Source organism: Mauremys mutica, chromosome 7 (genome assembly GCF_020497125.1).
Source record: "Mauremys mutica isolate MM-2020 ecotype Southern chromosome 7, ASM2049712v1, whole genome shotgun sequence".
Classification (NCBI taxonomy): Eukaryota; Metazoa; Chordata; order Testudines; family Geoemydidae; genus Mauremys; species Mauremys mutica.
This window is the reverse complement of record NC_059078.1, coordinates 21,787,785-21,806,705: the sequence shown is the minus strand read 5'-3', so window position 1 is coordinate 21,806,705 and position 18,921 is coordinate 21,787,785. Positions and strand designations below refer to the sequence as shown.

The window sequence follows — 18,921 nt, the reverse complement described above, 5'->3', positions numbered from 1 at the left end:
CACCTGCTTCCCCCATGTGTCCAAACCACCTTACCCTTTGCTGTGTTAACCCACGACCGCCTCTCCTCAGGCCACTGACATGCTCTCCAGCTGACCCCATCAGCTTCTAAAACACTCTCCTGCACCTCCGAACCTCCCAACTCAACCCCTTTTCCAGCCTCCCAGGCCTACTCCTTCTCTCTTGGGAATCCAGATCAAGCCAGACTCCTTCACGCACTAATGCAGCCCCAATTCAGTGGAAGGGCAGTTAGGGGGCAGCCCAGGTCCCAACTCAGAGCCAGCTTGGCCCAGAGTTGCTTTAAGGCAGGCCGGCAGACAGGGGTTACAAAAGAGGGAAGGGCTAATTATATTGAAAGCAGGGACCAGCCCTGGGGGAAGAGGGGGAGGTTTGGTCACCCTGGTGGCTGTTTCAATCCTTCTAAAGGAAGATGAGGGCCCCCCACCAGTTTTGGGAGGGCAGATGGTGGGTCCTTACTGAGGGGGAATGTAAGCTGAGTTGGTACAAACTCCAAGAGGAATTTGGGGTGGGCTGGGTGGGGGCTCCAGCAAAGTCCTCCAGTGCATTTCCCCCAATGAGAGCAGTGGCTGTCAGATTCCCAGCTGCCCCAGTGCGCTGGGAGCTGAGGACCTGGCATGGCTGAATCTGGTTCCTTACAGTGTACTGTCATGCTAGCATGGGTAGGCGGCATGGGACTGTTAGAGGCACTTCCTGGGGATGCAGGGTAGAACTGTGCATATACCACAGCCATTCCCCTGCCAGTGAGAGCTGGACTCATCCGGTAAGGAATCAGCTGGGAGAGAAGCAGTCCGTAGAGGGAGAGGCAGAGAGAAATGGGGAGGTGGGGTGGGGAGAGACATAGCCAGAGACGGAGCTGGGGAAAAGCAAAGAGAGAGACACATACCCAAAGGTGGAGGGAAGGGAGACAGAAAACGATAGAGATGGGCGGGGGCGGGGGGGATAGACAGATGGAGGGCGAGGAGAGAGTGTGAGAGCTGAGGGACAGGGAGAAGCAGCCAGATGGAAGGGAAGAGAGAGGGTCAGAATGGCCCAGAGATGGCGAGATGCAGATGGAGAGGGGCAAGGCCCGGCGTAGGAGGCAGGGCGGGGGTGCAGCCAGGCAGCTGGAACAGGTTCGGCCTCGTACCCAATTGCTGCACCCCCTGGCCCCCAGGCACTGCCCCTAGAGTTTGGGAGGTTCCAGCCAGGGTGGCCATCCACTCTCGTCTCAGTGGCCGGTACCCATCTGGGCCATGTGGTGGAATATCTATGTGGTGCTGCAACTCCATGACTGGAGCTGTTTGGAAAACGGGGGCGGGGGAGTTCTGTGGAAAATTACGAATTTTCATTAAAAAAGTGAAAATTTAACATTTTAGGGGTGGTTTATTTTTTAATTAAAGGTCTCCAGTTTTTGAGGGCAGCAGACATGGCCACCGAGTATTTCGGTTTGTTGAAAACCCTTGGAGAAAAATGGTAAATTTTCGACCAACCCAACTCTCCACCCGCCCTGCTCCGAGGTGGTGGAGCCTGGAAAGGGGAGCTGGAGGGGAATGCGGCGTAGGCCCCTGAGCTGGGTGGAAAGCTTTTGGGGCTTTATGGAGCCTTCCTGCCCAGCATGGCAGGAGTTAACTGACTGCACGGGAAGTTTCATCAGTCCTTTGAATTGGTGCTTAAAATTGTTGAGGAAGGAGTTGTTAAAATCCCCTGGCCACCACACAAGGGGGTGGGGGTGGGGTGGGGGGGCTGGGTAAAGTCAGCCAGTCCCCCCGAGGAAACCTCATCATGCGCTTTGGCCTGGAGTGACAGGGCCTGCGGCTCACTGGAAATGGCTCCCAGCACCAGGTGTTTCCTGTTTTGGAGCAGGGTAAGATTTTTGCTGGATGAGACAAATCTCCCGGCAGATGCAGAACATGTGACGTAGCTGGTGGATTCGGCTCCTTCAGCAAAATGGGAGTGTGTGTGTGTGTGTGTGTGTGTGTGTGTGTGTGTGTGAGAGAGAGAGCATTAACTGTGTGTGTGTGTGTGTGTGTGTGTGTGTAAGAGAGAGTGAGTGCACATGTGTGCGCGTAAGGAAGAATTAACTGTGTGTTCATGTGAGAGAGCGTGAGCATTATCTCTGTTTGCATGCACTGTGGGGCCCATTCTCTATTGCACCCAGGCATGCCTGAGCAAGGTGGGGTAACAAAACAGCTGGCAGGGTAGGGAGCTACAGCAATCGGCTCGCACAGTTACTCAGCAGAGGCTTCAGGGAGCACAAGCCAATTGTTTAAGGGTCAGTCAGAGAATTGCTGGTGGAGGTGGGAGAGGGTCTTCAGGAGGGCGCTGGGTCCAAGGGCAGTGGGCTTGTCGACCAGCTCAGGGAGAGCAGAGCATTCCATGCCTAGGGAGAAGTTGCACTGGTGGCTGTTGGAGAAGCAGACATAGGCAGTCCAGGCTGACATGGGGGAGATGGGAGCAGGGTGGGTGAGCAGTTACCCAGGGCCTTGAAGGCAAGGAAGTGGAGGGGTTTCGGGTCTTGTTTAAGAGGAGAAGCGAAGCCCCCGAGGTTGTGTGGATTCCTGGCCAGGGAGGCTGCGCCACCCACCGTACCTCCCTGAACTGCAGTGGGATTGTACAGAGCGCTAAAACCCCGTCAGAAGCTCACATCCCATCCTGAGCAATGGCTGATGGGAGCCAGCACCAGCTAGGTTGTGGGGTTTCAGACCTGGCTGCTGCTCTCTGAATCCGTCCTGTGATCCAGTGCTGGCAGTTTTCAGAGTGCCCCTGAGTGAATGTATGGAGCTGGGCATCCCCTGGAGGTTCCCACCGGAGGAACAGATATACCCAGAGTGGGGTTATTGCCATGGCATTGGGATTATTGGCAGAGCCGAGACGTTATTGCAAGTCCCTGACCCAGGGCCAGGTGTCTGTCTCCTGGTGGCCTGGAGAGGATCTACAGCATTGTGGGTAAAATATGACGTCTCTGGGCTCTAAACCAGAACCCTAAATGAGCCCCTCCGCCGTCACCAGGGAGCGAGATCTAGAGCATGGATCTCTGCAAGTCAGGACTCCTGGATTCTATCATTACACAAGTCAGTTTCCTTCTCTACGCCTCACTTTCCCCACCTGCAAAACGGAGATGATCAACCCTGCTGGTGGCTACCAGGATCAGGCTGTGCAATCACCTCCCAAGAGAGGTGATGGAGCTCTGGAAAGCAGGTGGGACAGTGCCCTAGGAAGTGTGCTGCAGGGCCCAAGCCTGCACTGCCCTCAGGGAGATGGACCACATGGCAAGTTGGTCTGGTTCTTCCCAACCGGTGCTGGTTCTCTGCTGATCTAGGGGTGCAGGGGTTTGTGGTGGTTAAGGATGTCTGTAAAGTGTTTCTGGGTGCTCAGGTGAGATGTGCAGTGGCAGTGGTGCTGGGAGTAGCTTTCCTCAGTGGAATGGCACCTCAGTCATTGCTATTCCTGCCTCTGGTTTCAGCCCCACTTATTGGAATTAGCATCACTATGTCAGGTGAGAGCTGTGAAGGCTGCAGCTGGGGAATCGGCCGACCCGCCCTGCTCCCATCAGGACGGCCAGGAGAAGCTGCTGCAGATCCCTGAACAAAGTGCCGTTTCTGTTCTTGGACCGGTATTCGTTTCAAAACATGTTATTCTCTCTCCCCTATTTAAAGCCAGTGCCGCTAAGAGTAGCTGTCCCCAGGCACGAGTCCCCAACCAGGCCCTGCAAGGCTGGCCTGGGGATTGCATCAGGCTATTGTTGCTGAAGCGAGGTCCTTCGGGAATGCCGAGCTGTTGTTCTGCCCAGACCCATTTATTTTTGCTCTCCGCCCGCTCTCCTGTGCTTTGCAGACAGGCCTGGGGGATCCCCAGAGAGCAGCCTGAGTGTTGAAACTGAATGCTGCGAAAAGTTCACTTTTGCATTAGTGCGACCCCCGCCCGCTTCCCCCTTGAGCTGCTGCGGAAGACTGGCAAGATGAGGCTCTGGCTCAGGTGCCAGCTGCCGTTCCTCTGAGCTCCCAGCTTGCTCAGCTATAAATCCAGCTTCAGGTGCAGCTCTGAGCCATCCATCGCGCATGCCACCCTCCTTTCTGGGACTGGGTTGATGCCGTATCTACTGAGTGGATGTTGCCACCGATCAGTGGAGCCTCCCACTAGTGTTGCAGATCTCCATGGGGTCTGCACGTGGCTGCTGTGCCAGGCAGAGCTGGTGAACACTCGGTTAAGCCCCTCTTGGCTGGAAGTGGCTTTATGCAGATCCCACAACTGAATGCTCTGCATCTCCTTTGCAAGGGCTGCGCTGGATTTCTAGGTCAGACCTGCCGGGAGAGCCGGAGTTGGCTCTGTTGTTTATTTGTAGGGCCTCATGGGCCAGCTGGGCTTTCTGCAGCTTAGGATTCATGGGGAATGTTAAAGGGACGAACTGGAGGCAGGATTTTCCTTCTGGAATATCAGGGCTCTGTTCTCGGCAAGCTATGGAGTTTTACTCGAGCTGTCACAGATGGGTTAGTGTCGGGCCCACAAGTTGTAGCATGCTCAACTCTCCACCCTCGTGGGTTATGGTCCTTATTTTAGACTTGATTCTTGGTTGGGGTTCAGCAAGATTGCCCAGGGCTGAACTAGGGGGCTTGGAAGTCAGGAGGGAGGTGCACTGGCAGAGCTGTGTGGGGCCCAAGACTGGAATAGCCAGGGGGCTGTGGGTCAGGAGGGAGATGCACTGGCAAGGCGGTGAGGGTGGGGGTAACTTTGCCTGGCTGCCTGGACTGCTGTGTGCCTGGCTCCGGCCAGTGTTTAGTCTCAGTTTCCCTTCTCCCTTTTCTAAATAGACCTGCAGCCTTCAGTGCAGAGCTGCTTCCTTCCCGGGGCCTACGGGCTGGCCTGGGGCTCACTTGTCCTTTGCTGGCTCTAGTTGCCCATGCCCAGCTGGAATGCTCCACGGGAAGCCCTGCATTAGCAAGCAGGTTGCGAGTAGGGCCGGGGGGCTCAGTGCGAGCTGGTTTGTCGTCTGTTCCCCTCCAGGCTGCTAGCCTGAGTTGGCTGGGCCCAGCAGTGTCTGTGGGAGAGACAACACATGGACCTGGCTCTGCCCTAGAGAGAGGGTTGCACGGGAGTGAGAACAGGTGCCCGGCAGGCTCAAGTGTGAGGAGGGTGGGATCTGTACAGCGTGTGACAGAGCTGAGTGGTGTGTGGCAGTGACAGCGTGCTGGGTAACGTGGCCTGGTACCGCTGAGCAGTGCCCCCTCCGGCTGAGTGGGGGGTGTCATTGATGGGCTCTAAAACCAGTCTCCTCTTTTTCTTGGTTGGACGGGTCATGGACAGGGGCTGTGGGTGTGGGAGGAAAGCAGGTGAGGGGGAAGCCTGTCCCTCTTGCAAAATTTGCTGCAGAATCTGCCCCTTGCCACAGAAATGTGTTCCAGAAACTCAGCTTTCCTAATCCTCAGTGGTTGTTCAAAATCTTTCCAAGTGTGAACTTAGGGAAACTGATGCAGTGATAGCTGAAACAGTAGCTCTGAGAAGGGTAACCCGAGAAAGGGCACCTCAGTGTGTTAACTCTGAAACCTAATGATTAAAATGAAGGTGTCAAAGCCTACTTCACTGCTGATCATTTTACCAGAAACATGCAGCTAACAAGCTCATCCCACAACCCCAACCTGCCTCCCACAGTCTCCCTGCCGGCCCAACAGTCTGTAACACAGTTGGGCCTTATGTTTGCACAACTGTATCCTACTCATTAAAAATGGCAAATGTTGGGGCGGTGGGAAACGGATTCAACATTGGACAGAGTAACATGAGGACATTGACATTGTCCCGTTTCTGTGTTAGCCCAAAGGTGCCGCAGAATTCCCAGCCTGCCGCACTGGGCTGCTGTGGAAACCAGGGGGCCGTGCTGCAGAAGGTAGGTCCTGCATGCTGCTGAGTATGCAGAGCCTTGGTCAAAGCAGCCGTGAATTCCTGCACTCACAAAGGGCAGGATCCTGCCCTTCCAGCTGTGTACCATTTCTCATGCTATTTTCCTGGCCCATCGGTTTGGGTGTTTTCTCAGTAGGGTCTGGAGTATCTCAGTGCGGGCGATGACCAGCATTCCCAGATCGGGGGGTTACTGTGCCTTGTCTCTCTAGTTCATGGCCTGCTGTTTGTTCCTCCTGCAGGACTGCCCACAGATTCTGCCCTCCACCCAGATCTACATCCCTGTGGGCGTGGTGAAGCCCATCACTCTGACAGCCAAGAACCTGCCACAGCCACAGTCCGGCCAGCGCAACTACGAATGCATCTTCCACATCCCTGGCAGCGCCACCCGCGTCACAGCTCTGCGCTTCAACAGCACCAGCATCCAGTGCCAGAACACCTCGGTGAGTCCACGGCTCCTGCCCTGCCGGGCCTGGGCTGCTCTTCCATCACAGGGTGTGTGTGAACACCACTCCTGCCTGCAGAGTGTCTGGGACACCTCCCCTGGCACTTCTCCAGACAGAACGTGTTTCGCTTCCAGGTCGTTCCTCTCCGCTTGCCCCACAAACTCCACGGATTAAAGGTCACCCCAGCTGCCTCGCTTGTTCCCTGGCTGGTTTTTGTCTCTTTCATGCTTGATCGGCAGGTGGAAAATGTAGGTTCATGGTGCCCTTGGGGCCTTGGGAGAGATTCTCCAGCTCCTCGTGCTCTGTGTCCCTCCCCCCTCTCCCCCTCAGTCTCTGTCTTTTCCTTTCCCTGTCTCTTTCCCCTCCCAGCTGCAAGGAGAGATTGCTTGGTGGAATTGTTCCATGCAGAATCAACACCCCTCCCTCCTCTGCTGTGGAGCCAAACCGACCCCAGGGGGGACCCTCCCATGCTTTATGAGCATTTCCAAGGAAATTTGCTTATGAAAGCCAAAGAAAGTAGCCTGGGCTGGAGCCAGCTGGGCTGGAGTTGGAGACTCTGCTCCCGCTTCCCTCCTTCCCTGTTTGCACTTGGTTTCCCCTTACACCGAATGATCCCACTTTACAAGTGGAATTGAGTTAATTCCTTATTGCATGCAGCATTGCACTCACTCACACGCGCTCATGCATGTCCAGTCACACTTCCCCAGCCTGTTTGGCTGCTGCCCATCAACCCTGGGCTTCCACACACAGCTCTGCCCATGGCTGTCAACCCTGCCCTGCAGCCCCCGCTACGACTCCAGTCCTGAGCTCTCTCAGCGCTCTGCCAGTGCCCCTCACTCCTGCCCTCCAGCCCCTCTGCGTTTCCATTCCTGAGCTCTCTCAGCGCTCTGCCAGTGCCCCTCACTCCCGCCCTCCAGCCCCTCTGCGTTTCCATTCCTGAGCTCTCTCAGCGCTCTGCCAGTGCCCCTCACTCCCGCCCTCCAGCCCCTCTGCGTTTCCATTCCTGAGCTCTCTCAGCGCTCTGCCAGCGCCCCTCACTCCCGCCCTCCAGCCCCTCTGCGTTTCCATTCCTGAGCTCTCTCAGCGCTTGCCAGTGCCCCTCACTCCTGCCCTCCAGCCCCTCTGCGTTTCCATTCCTGAGCTCTCTCAGTGCTCTGCCAGCGCCCCTCACTCCCGCCCTCCAGCCCCTCTGCGTTTCCATTCCTGAGCTCTCTCAGCGCTCTGCCAGCGCCCCTCACTCCCGCCCTCCAGCCCCTCTGCGTTTCCATTCCTGAGCTCTCTCAGCGCTCTGCCAGTGCCCCTCACTCCCGCCCTCCAGCCCCTCTGCGTTTCCATTCCTGAGCTCTCTCAGTGCTCTACCAGCGCCCCTCACTCAGGCCCTCCAGCCCCTCTGCGTTTCCATTCCTGAGCTCTCTCAGCGCTCTGCCAGTGCCCCTCACTCCCGCCCTCCAGCCCCTCTGCGTTTCCATTCCTGAGCTCTCTCAGCGCTCTACCAGCGCCCCTCACTCCCGCCCTCCAGCCCCTCTGCGTTTCCATTCCTGAGCTCTCTCAGCGCTCTACCAGCGCCCCTCACTCCCGCCCTCCAGCCCCTCTGCGTTTCCATTCCTGAGCTCTCTCAGCGCTCTGCCAGTGCCCCTCACTCAGGCCCTCCAGCCCCTCTGCGTTTCCATTCCTGAGCTCTCTCAGCGCTCTACCAGCGCCCCTCACTCCCGCCCTCCAGCCCCTCTGCGTTTCCAGTCCTGAGCTCTCTCAGCGCTCTGCCAGTGCCCCTCACTCCTGCCCTCCAGCCCCTCTGCGTTTCCATTCCTGAGCTCTCTCAGCGCTCTGCCAGTGCCCCTCACTCCTGCCCTCCAGCCCCTTTGCGTTTCCATTCCTGAGCTCTCTCAGTGCTCTGCCAGTGCCCCTCACTCCCGCCCTCCAGCCCCTCTGCGTTTCCATTCCTGAGCTCTCTCAGCGCTCTGCCAGTGCCCCTCACTCAGGCCCTCCAGCCCCTCTGCGTTTCCATTCCTGAGCTCTCTCAGCGCTCTGCCAGCGCCCCTCACTCAGGCCCTCCAGCCCCTCTGCGTTTCCATTCCTGAGCTCTCTCAGCGCTCTGCCAGCGCCCCTCACTCCCGCCCTCCAGCCCCTCTGCGTTTCCATTCCTGAGCTCTCTCAGCGCTCTACCAGCGCCCCTCACTCAGGCCCTCCAGCCCCTCTGCGTTTCCATTCCTGAGCTCTCTCAGTGCTCTACCAGCGCCCCTCACTCCCGCCCTCCAGCCCCTCTGCGTTTCCATTCCTGAGCTCTCTCAGCGCTCTGCCAGCGCCCCTCACTCCCGCCCTCCAGCCCCTCTGCGTTTCCATTCCTGAGCTCTCTCAGCGCTCTGCCAGCGCCCCTCACTCCCGCCCTCCAGCCCCTCTGCGTTTCCATTCCTGAGCTCTCTCAGCGCTCTACCAGCGCCCCTCACTCCTGCCCTCCAGCCCCTCTGCGTTTCCATTCCTGAGCTCTCTCAGCGCTCTGCCAGTGCCCCTCACTCAGGCCCTCCAGCCCCTCTGCGTTTCCATTCCTGAGCTCTCTCAGCGCTCTGCCAGTGCCCCTCACTCCCGCCCTCCAGCCCCTCTGCGTTTCCATTCCTGAGCTCTCTCAGCGCTCTACCAGCGCCCCTCACTCCTGCCCTCCAGCCCCTCTGCGTTTCCAGTCCTGAGCTCTCTCAGCGCTCTGCCAGTGCCCCTCACTCAGGCCCTCCAGCCCCTCTGCGTTTCCATTCCTGAGCCCTCTCAGCGCTCTGCCAGTGCCCCTCACTCCTGCCCTCCAGCCCCTCTGCGTTTCCATTCCTGAGCTCTCTCAGTGCTCTGCCAGCGCCCCTCACTCCTGCCCTCCAGCCCCTCTGCGTTTCCATTCCTGAGCCCTCTCAGCGCTCTGCCAGTGCCCCTCACTCCTGCCCTCCAGCCCCTCTGTGTTTCCATTCCTGAGCTCTCTCAGCGCTCTACCAGCGCCCCTCAGTGCTGAACCTCTTCCCCTGCTATTCCAGCCTCCTCTTCCCCAGCTCTGACGATGCGTTTCAGGCCCATCCCCTACTCTTTTGCCAGTGCACTCTCTGTCTAGACCTCCAGCAGTCCCAATGTCCCCCACAAACGCCTCTGCTGATGCACCCCCTCTTGGCTGGCTCGCTCTGCCCCTGGATGGGATGAGGAGTAGAGTGGCTTTCACAGCCAGGCCATGGGGTCCCTCTGGGAAGCTCTGTGTGCAGAGAGCGCTGATGCTGCGAACAGGCAGATCTAAAATATCAAGCCTCCATTCACCTCTAAGGAATGCTGCTACTACAGTTCCTCTGCTGACTTGCTGGACTCTGTACCGACCTTTCCTCATCTGCATGAAAGGGGCCTCTCCTCTCTCGCTTTCTCATTTAATCCTTTCAAAATTTGTTTTCCGTCACTCGCACCATGAAACTCGTTTGCAGCCCGACGTGAGCCGCGCTCCCTGCTCTCCCATCCTTCAGCTGCACAAGTGACATTTAGAAGCTATTGAAAAGCTGCTGTTTGCTTGAGACGGCCTTTCCTTCCTCTCCTCCCCCTCGCAGGTCTCACTGGGGGGGTGTTAGGCTGGGCCTGGAGAACATCACGGTGTCTGTCTCTCTCTCTCCGCACTTGTGAGTTTGGGTTTGGGGAAGGGAGCTCGGCAAAGGGGATTCTTTGCCCATGATGTATGTAGTGTGTCTGGGGGAGAGGAGATGCTCTCCACCCAAATGGATCGGCTACTTAAACTATCAGCTATGTTCTGCCCCTGCTGGTTGGCAGCAGGGCAGCTGCACCGTTCTCTGGATGGGCCTGGGCTGGTGGGCAGCAAGGCAGCTATGCCTTTGCTGCTGACTCACCCTGGGACCTGACCCAGCGGTATAAAATGTCTGCACCGTTTTCTGGTAGAGAGGTGACTGGAGGCTGGTACCGAGAGGTCTGCAGGGAGACTCCTAGGAAGAAACTGTTCATGGGAGAAAACTCAGGCTAAGATCTACATTGTGTTGTCGTATAAGTTAACGGGAAAGGGGAGGGGGCACTTACCCAGTGTACGTGTGCTGGGCTGAGGCCAGGCTTGGAGCAGAGCCTGCTCACAGCTGTGAAATGGCACGAAGTCGCACACAGAGGTGCATGAGTTCAGGTGAGAGGCAGATGTGGGGTGGGAGGAAGCAGCAAGGGGCAGCTGAACTTGTAAGATGCCCCGGTCTTGTTTTTGTGTGTGTGTGTGTGAGAGAGAGAGAGAGAGATCCCTCCACACAGACATGGCTGTGAATGTGAGCTACAAATGGGCTCTAGAGAGAGTGTGTTTCAGATTCTCAAAGGGTCACTGACTCTTTCACATCACCGTTTCTGTCCTGGGGAGCTCTCCCAAATTCCATCCTGTCCTCCACCTGTCTGCCACTGAGCCCTCAATGCTGCACACGCCTAGCAAGCCTTAAATCCCACCTCAGACAGCCAGCGAGCCTTGACTCCTGCCCTCCATTCCCCATGGTGAGCCCTAAGTCCCACGCCCGTCTCAGCCATTTCCCTCCTGGCAGCTCGGCAAGGTTCTGGGTCCAGGGAGGGCTGGGAAGCGCTCTCCGGGTGAGGCTGAGGTGCTTGAACTGTATCTGGGAGACGAGAGGAAGCCAATGCAGAGCTGGAGCACCCTGGTCAGGCTCCACTTTGCCCTGCCCTCTGTGGGGCCAGTGCAGGGTTGTCCTCCACCAGGGCTTTGCCCTGTAGAGATAGGGAAGGGACATCAGGTCCCATCTTATCCATCCCCTTGACCTCCTACTGGTGGGCTCAGTCTGTTTTCCAGGGCTCCATGTAGCCCAGTTTTAAATGTCTGAAGTAAAACTGAATGAAGAAGTCCATGCTCTGTTGGGGGGGTGGGGTGTGTGTGTGTGTCAGTGTCAGTGAGAGCTCAGACCGCTCCCCCAGCTAGGAACGCCCGAGCTGGACTCCCATTCCTGCACCGTGGATAGCTCTGCTGCTCCATCCCTATCAGAGTCTTGTAAGAGATTCTTTGGAGGTCAGCGGAACGGCCATTTTCCCAGCAGGAGGCCAATTACACAAAATACCTGCTCAGCCATCTGGGGGCCGTTACTGCAACACACGGGCTCTTGTACGAGGCCTAATCGCATCCCAACTGCCAGTGCTCGCAAGCCTTGAAATGGGGTTGATTAGGAGGCTGGGGGATTCTGCAGCCTGGCCGCGCAAGTGCTTTGGAGGAGCCATTTGTCAGCTGCGGAGGAGGGAGGAATGGGGTTTCCTAGTCACTGCAGGACAGCGAGGCTGCACGGAGTCTGAGCCCAGCGCAGAGACACGTTACCAGTGTGCCAGCCACATCCATTGGCGAGTAGCCACCCAGCGCACCCGTGGGATGGCTCTTTGGGGAAAGACAGTGCAGATGCAGCTGGTGCATGGGGAAAGGTCATATAGCTCCTGATTCTGCAATTGCTTATTCACCGGCTTGGCTTTACTAATGCAAGTAGTCCTGTTAAGGTCAGTAGGCTTACTCGGATGAGTAAAGCTACACACTTGTCTGAGTGTTGGTGGGATCAGGACCCACATCACAGAATCACAGAAGCCAGCATTTCCTTTCTGATCTGCCCATTACCCAGCTTCCTGGGGGTGTTTCCCAAGAACAGCCAAGCAGAGCTGGGTCCTTGCCCTTGTGCTCCCCAGGAGATCAGAGCAGCTTTGTGTTCGCACCCGGCCTCAGTGCACCAGTACCTGCCAGAGGTCTGGTGGGGTTTGCTCTCAACAGAGTGGGAAAGAAGGAAGCTAGGCAGAAAATGTGAGAGAAGCACGGAGGTGGCCTTAAGGTGGGTATTCACCTGTGAGCATTTATTGAGGAGCCACCCTGTCGCTGTCTCCTTCCCTCCCCAGTTTATTCTACGCCTCTGCTCTCAATCACACCTCCCTGCCCCTAGCCTCCCTCCTGCCAGCTCAATCCAGCCCTCCAGTCATGGGCTCTCCCCTCCCGGGGAATTCACTCTTTTGACTTGTTCTTTCCCTCCTCCCCTGGAGACGCAGAATCAGTTCGCTTGGGTCCAATCCGGTGAGGTGCTGAGTGGATCCTCGATCCCGCTGGCTTCAGTGGGAGTTAAGAGGGCTAAATCTTCTCTTAAACAGTCCCTGTTTTTGTAGCGTATGGGTTGGCTTAGCTCACTCTGAAGCGCTCTGGGATGCTGGGTACTGACGGGCACGATATAAAAATAAATGGCATGGTTGAACGGTAGCGGGAATGCTGGCTTAATGGGTCTTGAAGGTTGTATCTGTTACACAGCCCGTGGGAGAAGCCTGTGTCTATAGAAATGCAAAGCCTGGGAAAGATGCTGCCGTGACTGGGGGCGAGTAGGTGGGGTTTTGGGGATGGGGATGGGAATTACTGACACTCTGCTGTTTTCTTCCCATTCCACTACTGCCTGCGAACAGGGACGATGGGAAATGCTAGGGGCAAAAGGTAACTTCTGTATTTTCAGAGCAGCTCTGTGCATTCCCGCAACGGTGCATTAACTGCACTGCGCCTGGAGCTTTTATTTAAAGGAACATGAGGGCTCTTTAGTTTAGGCACCAACCAGCAGGTTTTGTTTGAAACACGAATGTATTTTAGAGTCATAGAGTCAAAGACTTTAAGGTCAGAAGGGACCAATATGATCGTCTAGTGTGACCTCCTGCACAATGCAGGCCACAGAATCTCACCCACGCACTCCTGCAACAAACCTCTAACCTATGTCTGAGCCATTGAAGTCCTCAAATCATGGTTTAAAGACTTCAAGGTGCAGAGAATCCTCCAGCAAGTGACCCCTGCCCCACGCTGCAGAGGAAGGCGAAAAACCTCCAAGGCCTCTGCCAATTTGCCCTGGAGGAAAATTCCTTCCCGACGCCAAATATGGTGATCAGCTAAACCCTGAGCATGTGGGCAAGACTCACCAGCCAGACACCCAGGAAAGAATTCTTGGTAGTAACTCAGATCCCACCCCATCTAACATCCCATCACAAGCCATAAGGCATATTTACCGCTAATAATCAAAGATCAATTAATTGCTAAAATTAAGCTATCCCATCATACCATCCCCTCCATAAACTTACCACACTTAGTCTTGAAGCCAGATATGTCCTTTGCCCCCACTGCTCCCCTTGGAAGGCGGTTCCAGAACTTACAACGCTTAACTCTAGAACCAGCCACTCTTATGAATTATTTGTGTTACAGTGGGGCTATTGTGCTAGGGACTGTACAGACACCTGATGAGAGGTAGTCCCTGCTCCCAAAGAACTGAAAGGCGGAACAGAGAAGAAACGACATGAGCACAGAGAGTGTGCAGGGACTTGCACAAGATCACACAGCAGCTTAGTGGCAGATGGGGGACAGAGAACCCAGGTTTCCTATGTCCCAGTCCAATGCTTTATCCATTGGACAGCACTGCATCTCCTGCTTGGAGTCCACATCTCCATAATTAAAAATGGCAAAGAGGTTGCCATTTGGCTAGTATGAAAACACAGGTTTGGCCTAGAAATGATCAGATGTGCCCTGGTAGCAAAGCAAAATGTCTGTGTGCAGGGTGTAGAACATTGGTCAAGTTGTCCTTGAGTTACAAATCGTTGAGATTTTGGGGCTGGTCAGTTGCAGCTCCATGGTGTTAAGATATGAACCAGAATTCCTTTGTAAATCCAATTTTCATTCCCCTTCTAACTCTGCCCAAGAGAAATCTTTCTCAGATGACAGGACCTGTCTTTACTTTCAGGGTACACTCAGTGCCTGTTTTAACATTTGTAGGCAATGAGCCAGCCCGTTCTTTAGAGTGGGTGCTTAAAATTCACACTTCTTTGTAATTTTACTCTTCTATCCTTTTTCGGTCCATCTGGCTTGATGATAACACTTCACACTTTTCATGCAGTTAAGTATAATTAATGGTGACCTGCAGTAGGGGGTGGAGGAGGGATTGAGTTCCTACCCTGGGTTGTTTCTTTGTGATGGATAAGGAAGGCTGGAAACTTTTCCTGTGTTTTTTTTTGTTTGTTTAAATTGACTTGTTTACAATGTTAGAAAGTTATCTTGTCTAGCCAGAAGACACTCTAGTGACTGGAGAACTAGTGAAATACTGAAATCACCAGAGACTGAAAGTTGTGTAATTGAGCCCTCTGATTCAGGAAGGTCTTTAAACATATACTTAATTCCCATTACTTTTGTGGGGCCTACACATGGGGTAAAGTGCTTTTCTGATTAGGGATGCTTTCCTGAAAGGTGCCAGGGAGGCTGAATGAGGAAAGCATTTTTCATTGAGAGATGCTATGTCTTGTGTTTAATTTTAGTAACACTTATCTGGAGGGGGGATAGCTCAGTGGTTTGAGCATTGGCCTGCTAGACCTAGCGTTGAGAGTTCAATCCTTGACAGGGCCACTTAGGGATCTGGGGCAAAATCAGCACTTGGTCCTGCTAGTGAAGGTAGGGGGCTGGACTCAATGACCTTTTGGGGTCCCTTCCAGTTCTATGAGATAGGTATATCTCCATATATTTTATCTAACTCCAATGACCAGTTAACATTTTGAAGAAAAGACATCTTTGTTAAAGATTCAACACTCCCATCCAATAAGTTATGAAACCTGACAATATGCATTCTCTGAGACATCTATCACATCCTCCAGTAAAACCCAGGGACACCTGACATGACATTCCGGATATTTGTATGGGTAAAAAGCAAGCAGAAAAGACCCTACAACCCCCCGCGCTTGAGCTTTCTGTATACATCATAAAGAAACAAAAACAGGGCACAAGGTCAATTTAAAAAAGGTTATTTGCATGCCAACTTTAAATATAGTGCTTTGGTTAATTAAAATCCTTAAAGAGACAAAAACTTCAGCCTTATTATTAGGCTTTCTGATGCACTGAAACTGAAACATGTATCCTTTGTGCAGTTTAAAACTCCTTAGCATGTAAAAGTGTGGAGGGGAATCCTAGCCTCAATCTTGCAAATCTATCCATGAGTAAAATTACTTGTGCAGGCAAAGTGTTCACAGGCTCGGTGCCATAGTGCGAAATGGAAGATTGATAAATATTCGCATATCCTCACAGTTGATACAGTCTCTTAAATGTGTGTAGTTAAACCATCCCGTTCTTCCAAGCCCTTACCTCTGCCCCCTATTGCCCACCTACCAGCCGGGTAACAGAGTCAGTGTCACTGGTCCAGCGGCTGCAAACAGTAAACAGCCACACATCGTTTTTCATAATCTGAGGCATTGCTAGTAACAAAGGGAAGAGTTGTTTTTAATTATATGGGACCAGATTTCTGATGTAGCCGATATGGGTTAAAGGAGTTACACCAGGAATGGATTTGACCCAAGTTTTTTCTCCTGAGAATGTTCCTTTCCAAGGTGAAATGTCAGTCTCTGAGGCCCTAGAAACGTTCTGTCCATTTACATTGTAAACGCCGGCTCTCCTTTCTGCTCAGACTTGGGTTTGTAGTCTGGGCACTTTGAAAGGAAATGTAGCGCTAAGCTATTTCCCGTTCCCTTTAACAAAAGCCACGCTTGGTGGTGAGCCGCTATGTCAACTGTGGAAAGCCCTTTCTGGCCATTCTCTTTCAGTTCCCCCCTCACTCACAGCTGAAGAGTCACTCATCCTTCATGCATCTTATCTCTGGCTTCCAGCCGTGGGCTCTTTGAACTCCGTCCCTTCCAGCATGGTGTTCCTGGTGTGGAGAGGCATCCGCCAGCGTAACTACCTCTTTGGAAAACGAACCGCGAGTTCCCCTCTTTCCTTTTTATCCCGGTGGCAAAGTGGCCTGTGATTGGAAAACGCTCTTCCCATGTCCCAGCACCACCCAGCGCGGTCAGGGCAGCCAGGCTGATACTTACTGGGTTTGTTTGTTAGGAAGGGCTACTAGGATGATCCGAGGAATGGAAAACCTGTCTTATGAAAGGAGACTCAAAGAGCTTGGCTTGTTTAGCCTAACCAAAAGAAGGCTGAGGGGAGATATGATTGCTCTCTGCAAATGTATCAGAGGAATAAATACCAGGGCAGGAGAGGAATTATTTAAGATCAGTACCAATGTGGACACAAGAACAAATGGATATAAACTGGCCATCAGGAAGTTTAGACTTGAAATGAGACGAAGGTTTCTAACCATCAGAGGAGTGAAGTTCTGGAATAGCCTTCCAAGGGGAGTAGTGGGGGCAAAAGACACATCTGGCTTCAAGACTAATAAACTTATGGAGGGGATGGTATAATGAGACTGGTCTTTGATTATTAGCAGGTAAATATGCCCAATGGCTTGTGATGGGATGTTAGATGGGATGGGATCTGAGTTACTACCGAGAATTCTTTCCTGGGTGTCTGGCTGGTGATGAGTCTTGCCCACATGCTCAGGGTTTAGCTGATCGCCATATTTGGGGTCGGGAAGGAATTTTCCTCCAGGGCAGATTGGCAGAGGTCTTGGAGGTTTTTCGCCTTCCTCTGCAGCATGGGGCACGAGTCACTTGCTGGAAGATTCTCTGCATCTTGAAGTCTTTAAACCATGATTTGAGGACTTCAGTGGCTCAGATGCAGGTTTGATACAGGAGTGGGTGGGTGAGATTCTGTAGCCTGGGTTGTGCAGGAGGTCAGACTAGATGATCATAATGGTCCCGTCTGACCTTAAAGTCTATGATTCTATGAATTCTTGTAAGGTTTCTCTGAAATTAAGAGGGATCCAGAATGTAAATACTTTTGGTGAGCTGATTGGTTTGTGTTATACCTATGCACAGCTCTAGCACTCAAATTACTTGCAAACCCTAAGTAAGCCTCCCAGCACTTGGGAGGTAGGCAGTCCCCGTGTATGGGTGGGTAAACTGAGGCACAGAGATTATGGGATTTGCCCAAGGCTGCAGAGCGAGCTATTAGCAGAACCAGAAATAAAGTCCTGACTCCAAACACTAGCAACACTTCTTCCTGTGTTGAACGAGATGCCAGGCTACTTACAGTGCCATAGTGTTGCAAGTACTGGGGGCTGGGTAGATGAGTGGGTGGGATCTTGCATCATTTCCATGGCTAATACTAAGCCAGATGTCAGAAGGCCTCAAGTGGATTTGAGCAAACATTTGGCTTGTGCTTTGATCAGACCTAATTCTGAGGGTCTCCAGATTATTGTTGATAATATTCTGGGCCCTGTTCATGCTGAACTCAGGTTTCTCGACCGGGTGAATCTGAGGGAAGGAACTTGAATAAGATGCGGGGAGAGGAGAATGGAAAAAGAGAGAGAGGTGTTGTAAAATCAGAGCCCAAGCATTACTGCCAAGGCTCATGGTGTTTGTGATGGTATTTTACTGGGCCTGGAGTATATTTATAGGGGAGCATAAATCATACATACATGCCCTGTGATGAGTGCTGCACACCTACAGTGTATGTGTCTCTAATTAACCAGCCACGGAGAGTGAAATAGGATTGGATCCTACAGCCCCAGAAATGTTGGAAAAAACCAGGCGTGCGCTCTGAGCAGCGCCTACATTTATCTTTCCTGCAGCAGTGTTTAAAGGGAAAAGGGAGTATCAGGAGAGTTTGATAGGATCCAATTAAATTCCAGTAGATAAAATAATGATGAATTGCAGTTGAGCCCCAGCGAGACACGACGTACATTACAGCCGTCCCCATAGCGCGGGGAAGAAGTTGAGGTCATCAACTACAGAAAAATAGGACACAGCTGCAACTGTACCGTTCCTACAGAAATGCAATCAAGGTGCGCACACCCATGAGAGTGAGGAGAGAACGTGTGTGTGTGTGTGTGTGAATGAGAGGGAAGTCTGAGTGTGTGTGCACTGAGCTTAGGGAAGGTAGATCTACCGTGCCAATAAAATGTACAGTTCTGGGAGAAAAGCTGAGTGGCCCGGCTCCCTTCCTGTAAGTGCTGCTCTGAAGGTCATGCATCACATGCCTCTGAGGAGCCTGAACAGGCTCCTGCATTCTTGCTGGGGTGGGGGCCTGTTGGTTTTGGTTTGTATGAATGGGGGCAAATGGAATTTGGAGGAGCAGCTCGGAGCAGATGGCTAAAGCGATTCTTGTGCATGGATTTCCTGTGTGTCCCTGTCGGTTGCTGGGAAACTGAATTCTCAGGGGTTCCTCTTCAAAGGCCCCACTTCGCCAACAAATCTTTCTCCCCAAAGAGGACAGGTTCCAGCTCCCTTTGGGGCCCATCAACCCCAGTCCAAGATCAGCCAGAGGGACAGAGATGGGGCACATTGAGGCTGGGAGGCAGGGGGGAAGAGTGGGTGTAATGACTTTGTCACTGCTGTTCGGGGCTGGATTCACACACTTGTGCTAGAGGTGAAAGGTCATATCTCTGTCCCAGTACCCTGGACCGTACAGACCCACAGGTGCTTGTGACTGAGAGAAATGGCTTAGGATGGTACGAGATGATATAGCTATCAGGACTGAGATGAAATTAACCGAAGGAAATTGTAGGCTGACAATCAGCAAAGTCAGTGAGATAGGATTAGGATGAGTCTTGAGAGAGATGGTGGGAGCTCTCTCGCTTGAGTGGTTTCTAGCTGGACCGGATACACTGCAGGGAGCAATCAGGTGCAAGCTGAAGAGGAGTGGGCAGGCTGGGGCATCAATGAAACCAGCATTCCTAGCGA

The 18,921-nt window shown here is 53.4% G+C and overlaps 1 protein-coding gene across 5 annotated transcripts in view; it reads left to right on the top strand.

The window, feature by feature from the left end:
- Positions 1-18,921, top strand: part of PLXNA1 (plexin A1) — a 290,782-nt gene that overhangs the window by 179,106 nt on the left and 92,755 nt on the right. For all 5 annotated transcript variants that reach the window (XM_045025437.1, XM_045025436.1, XM_045025438.1 and 2 more), the window contains one exon: positions 6,130-6,330. In XM_045025437.1, coding sequence (XP_044881372.1) covers positions 6,130-6,330 — 201 coding nt within the window. The remainder of the gene's footprint in view (positions 1-6,129; positions 6,331-18,921) is intronic.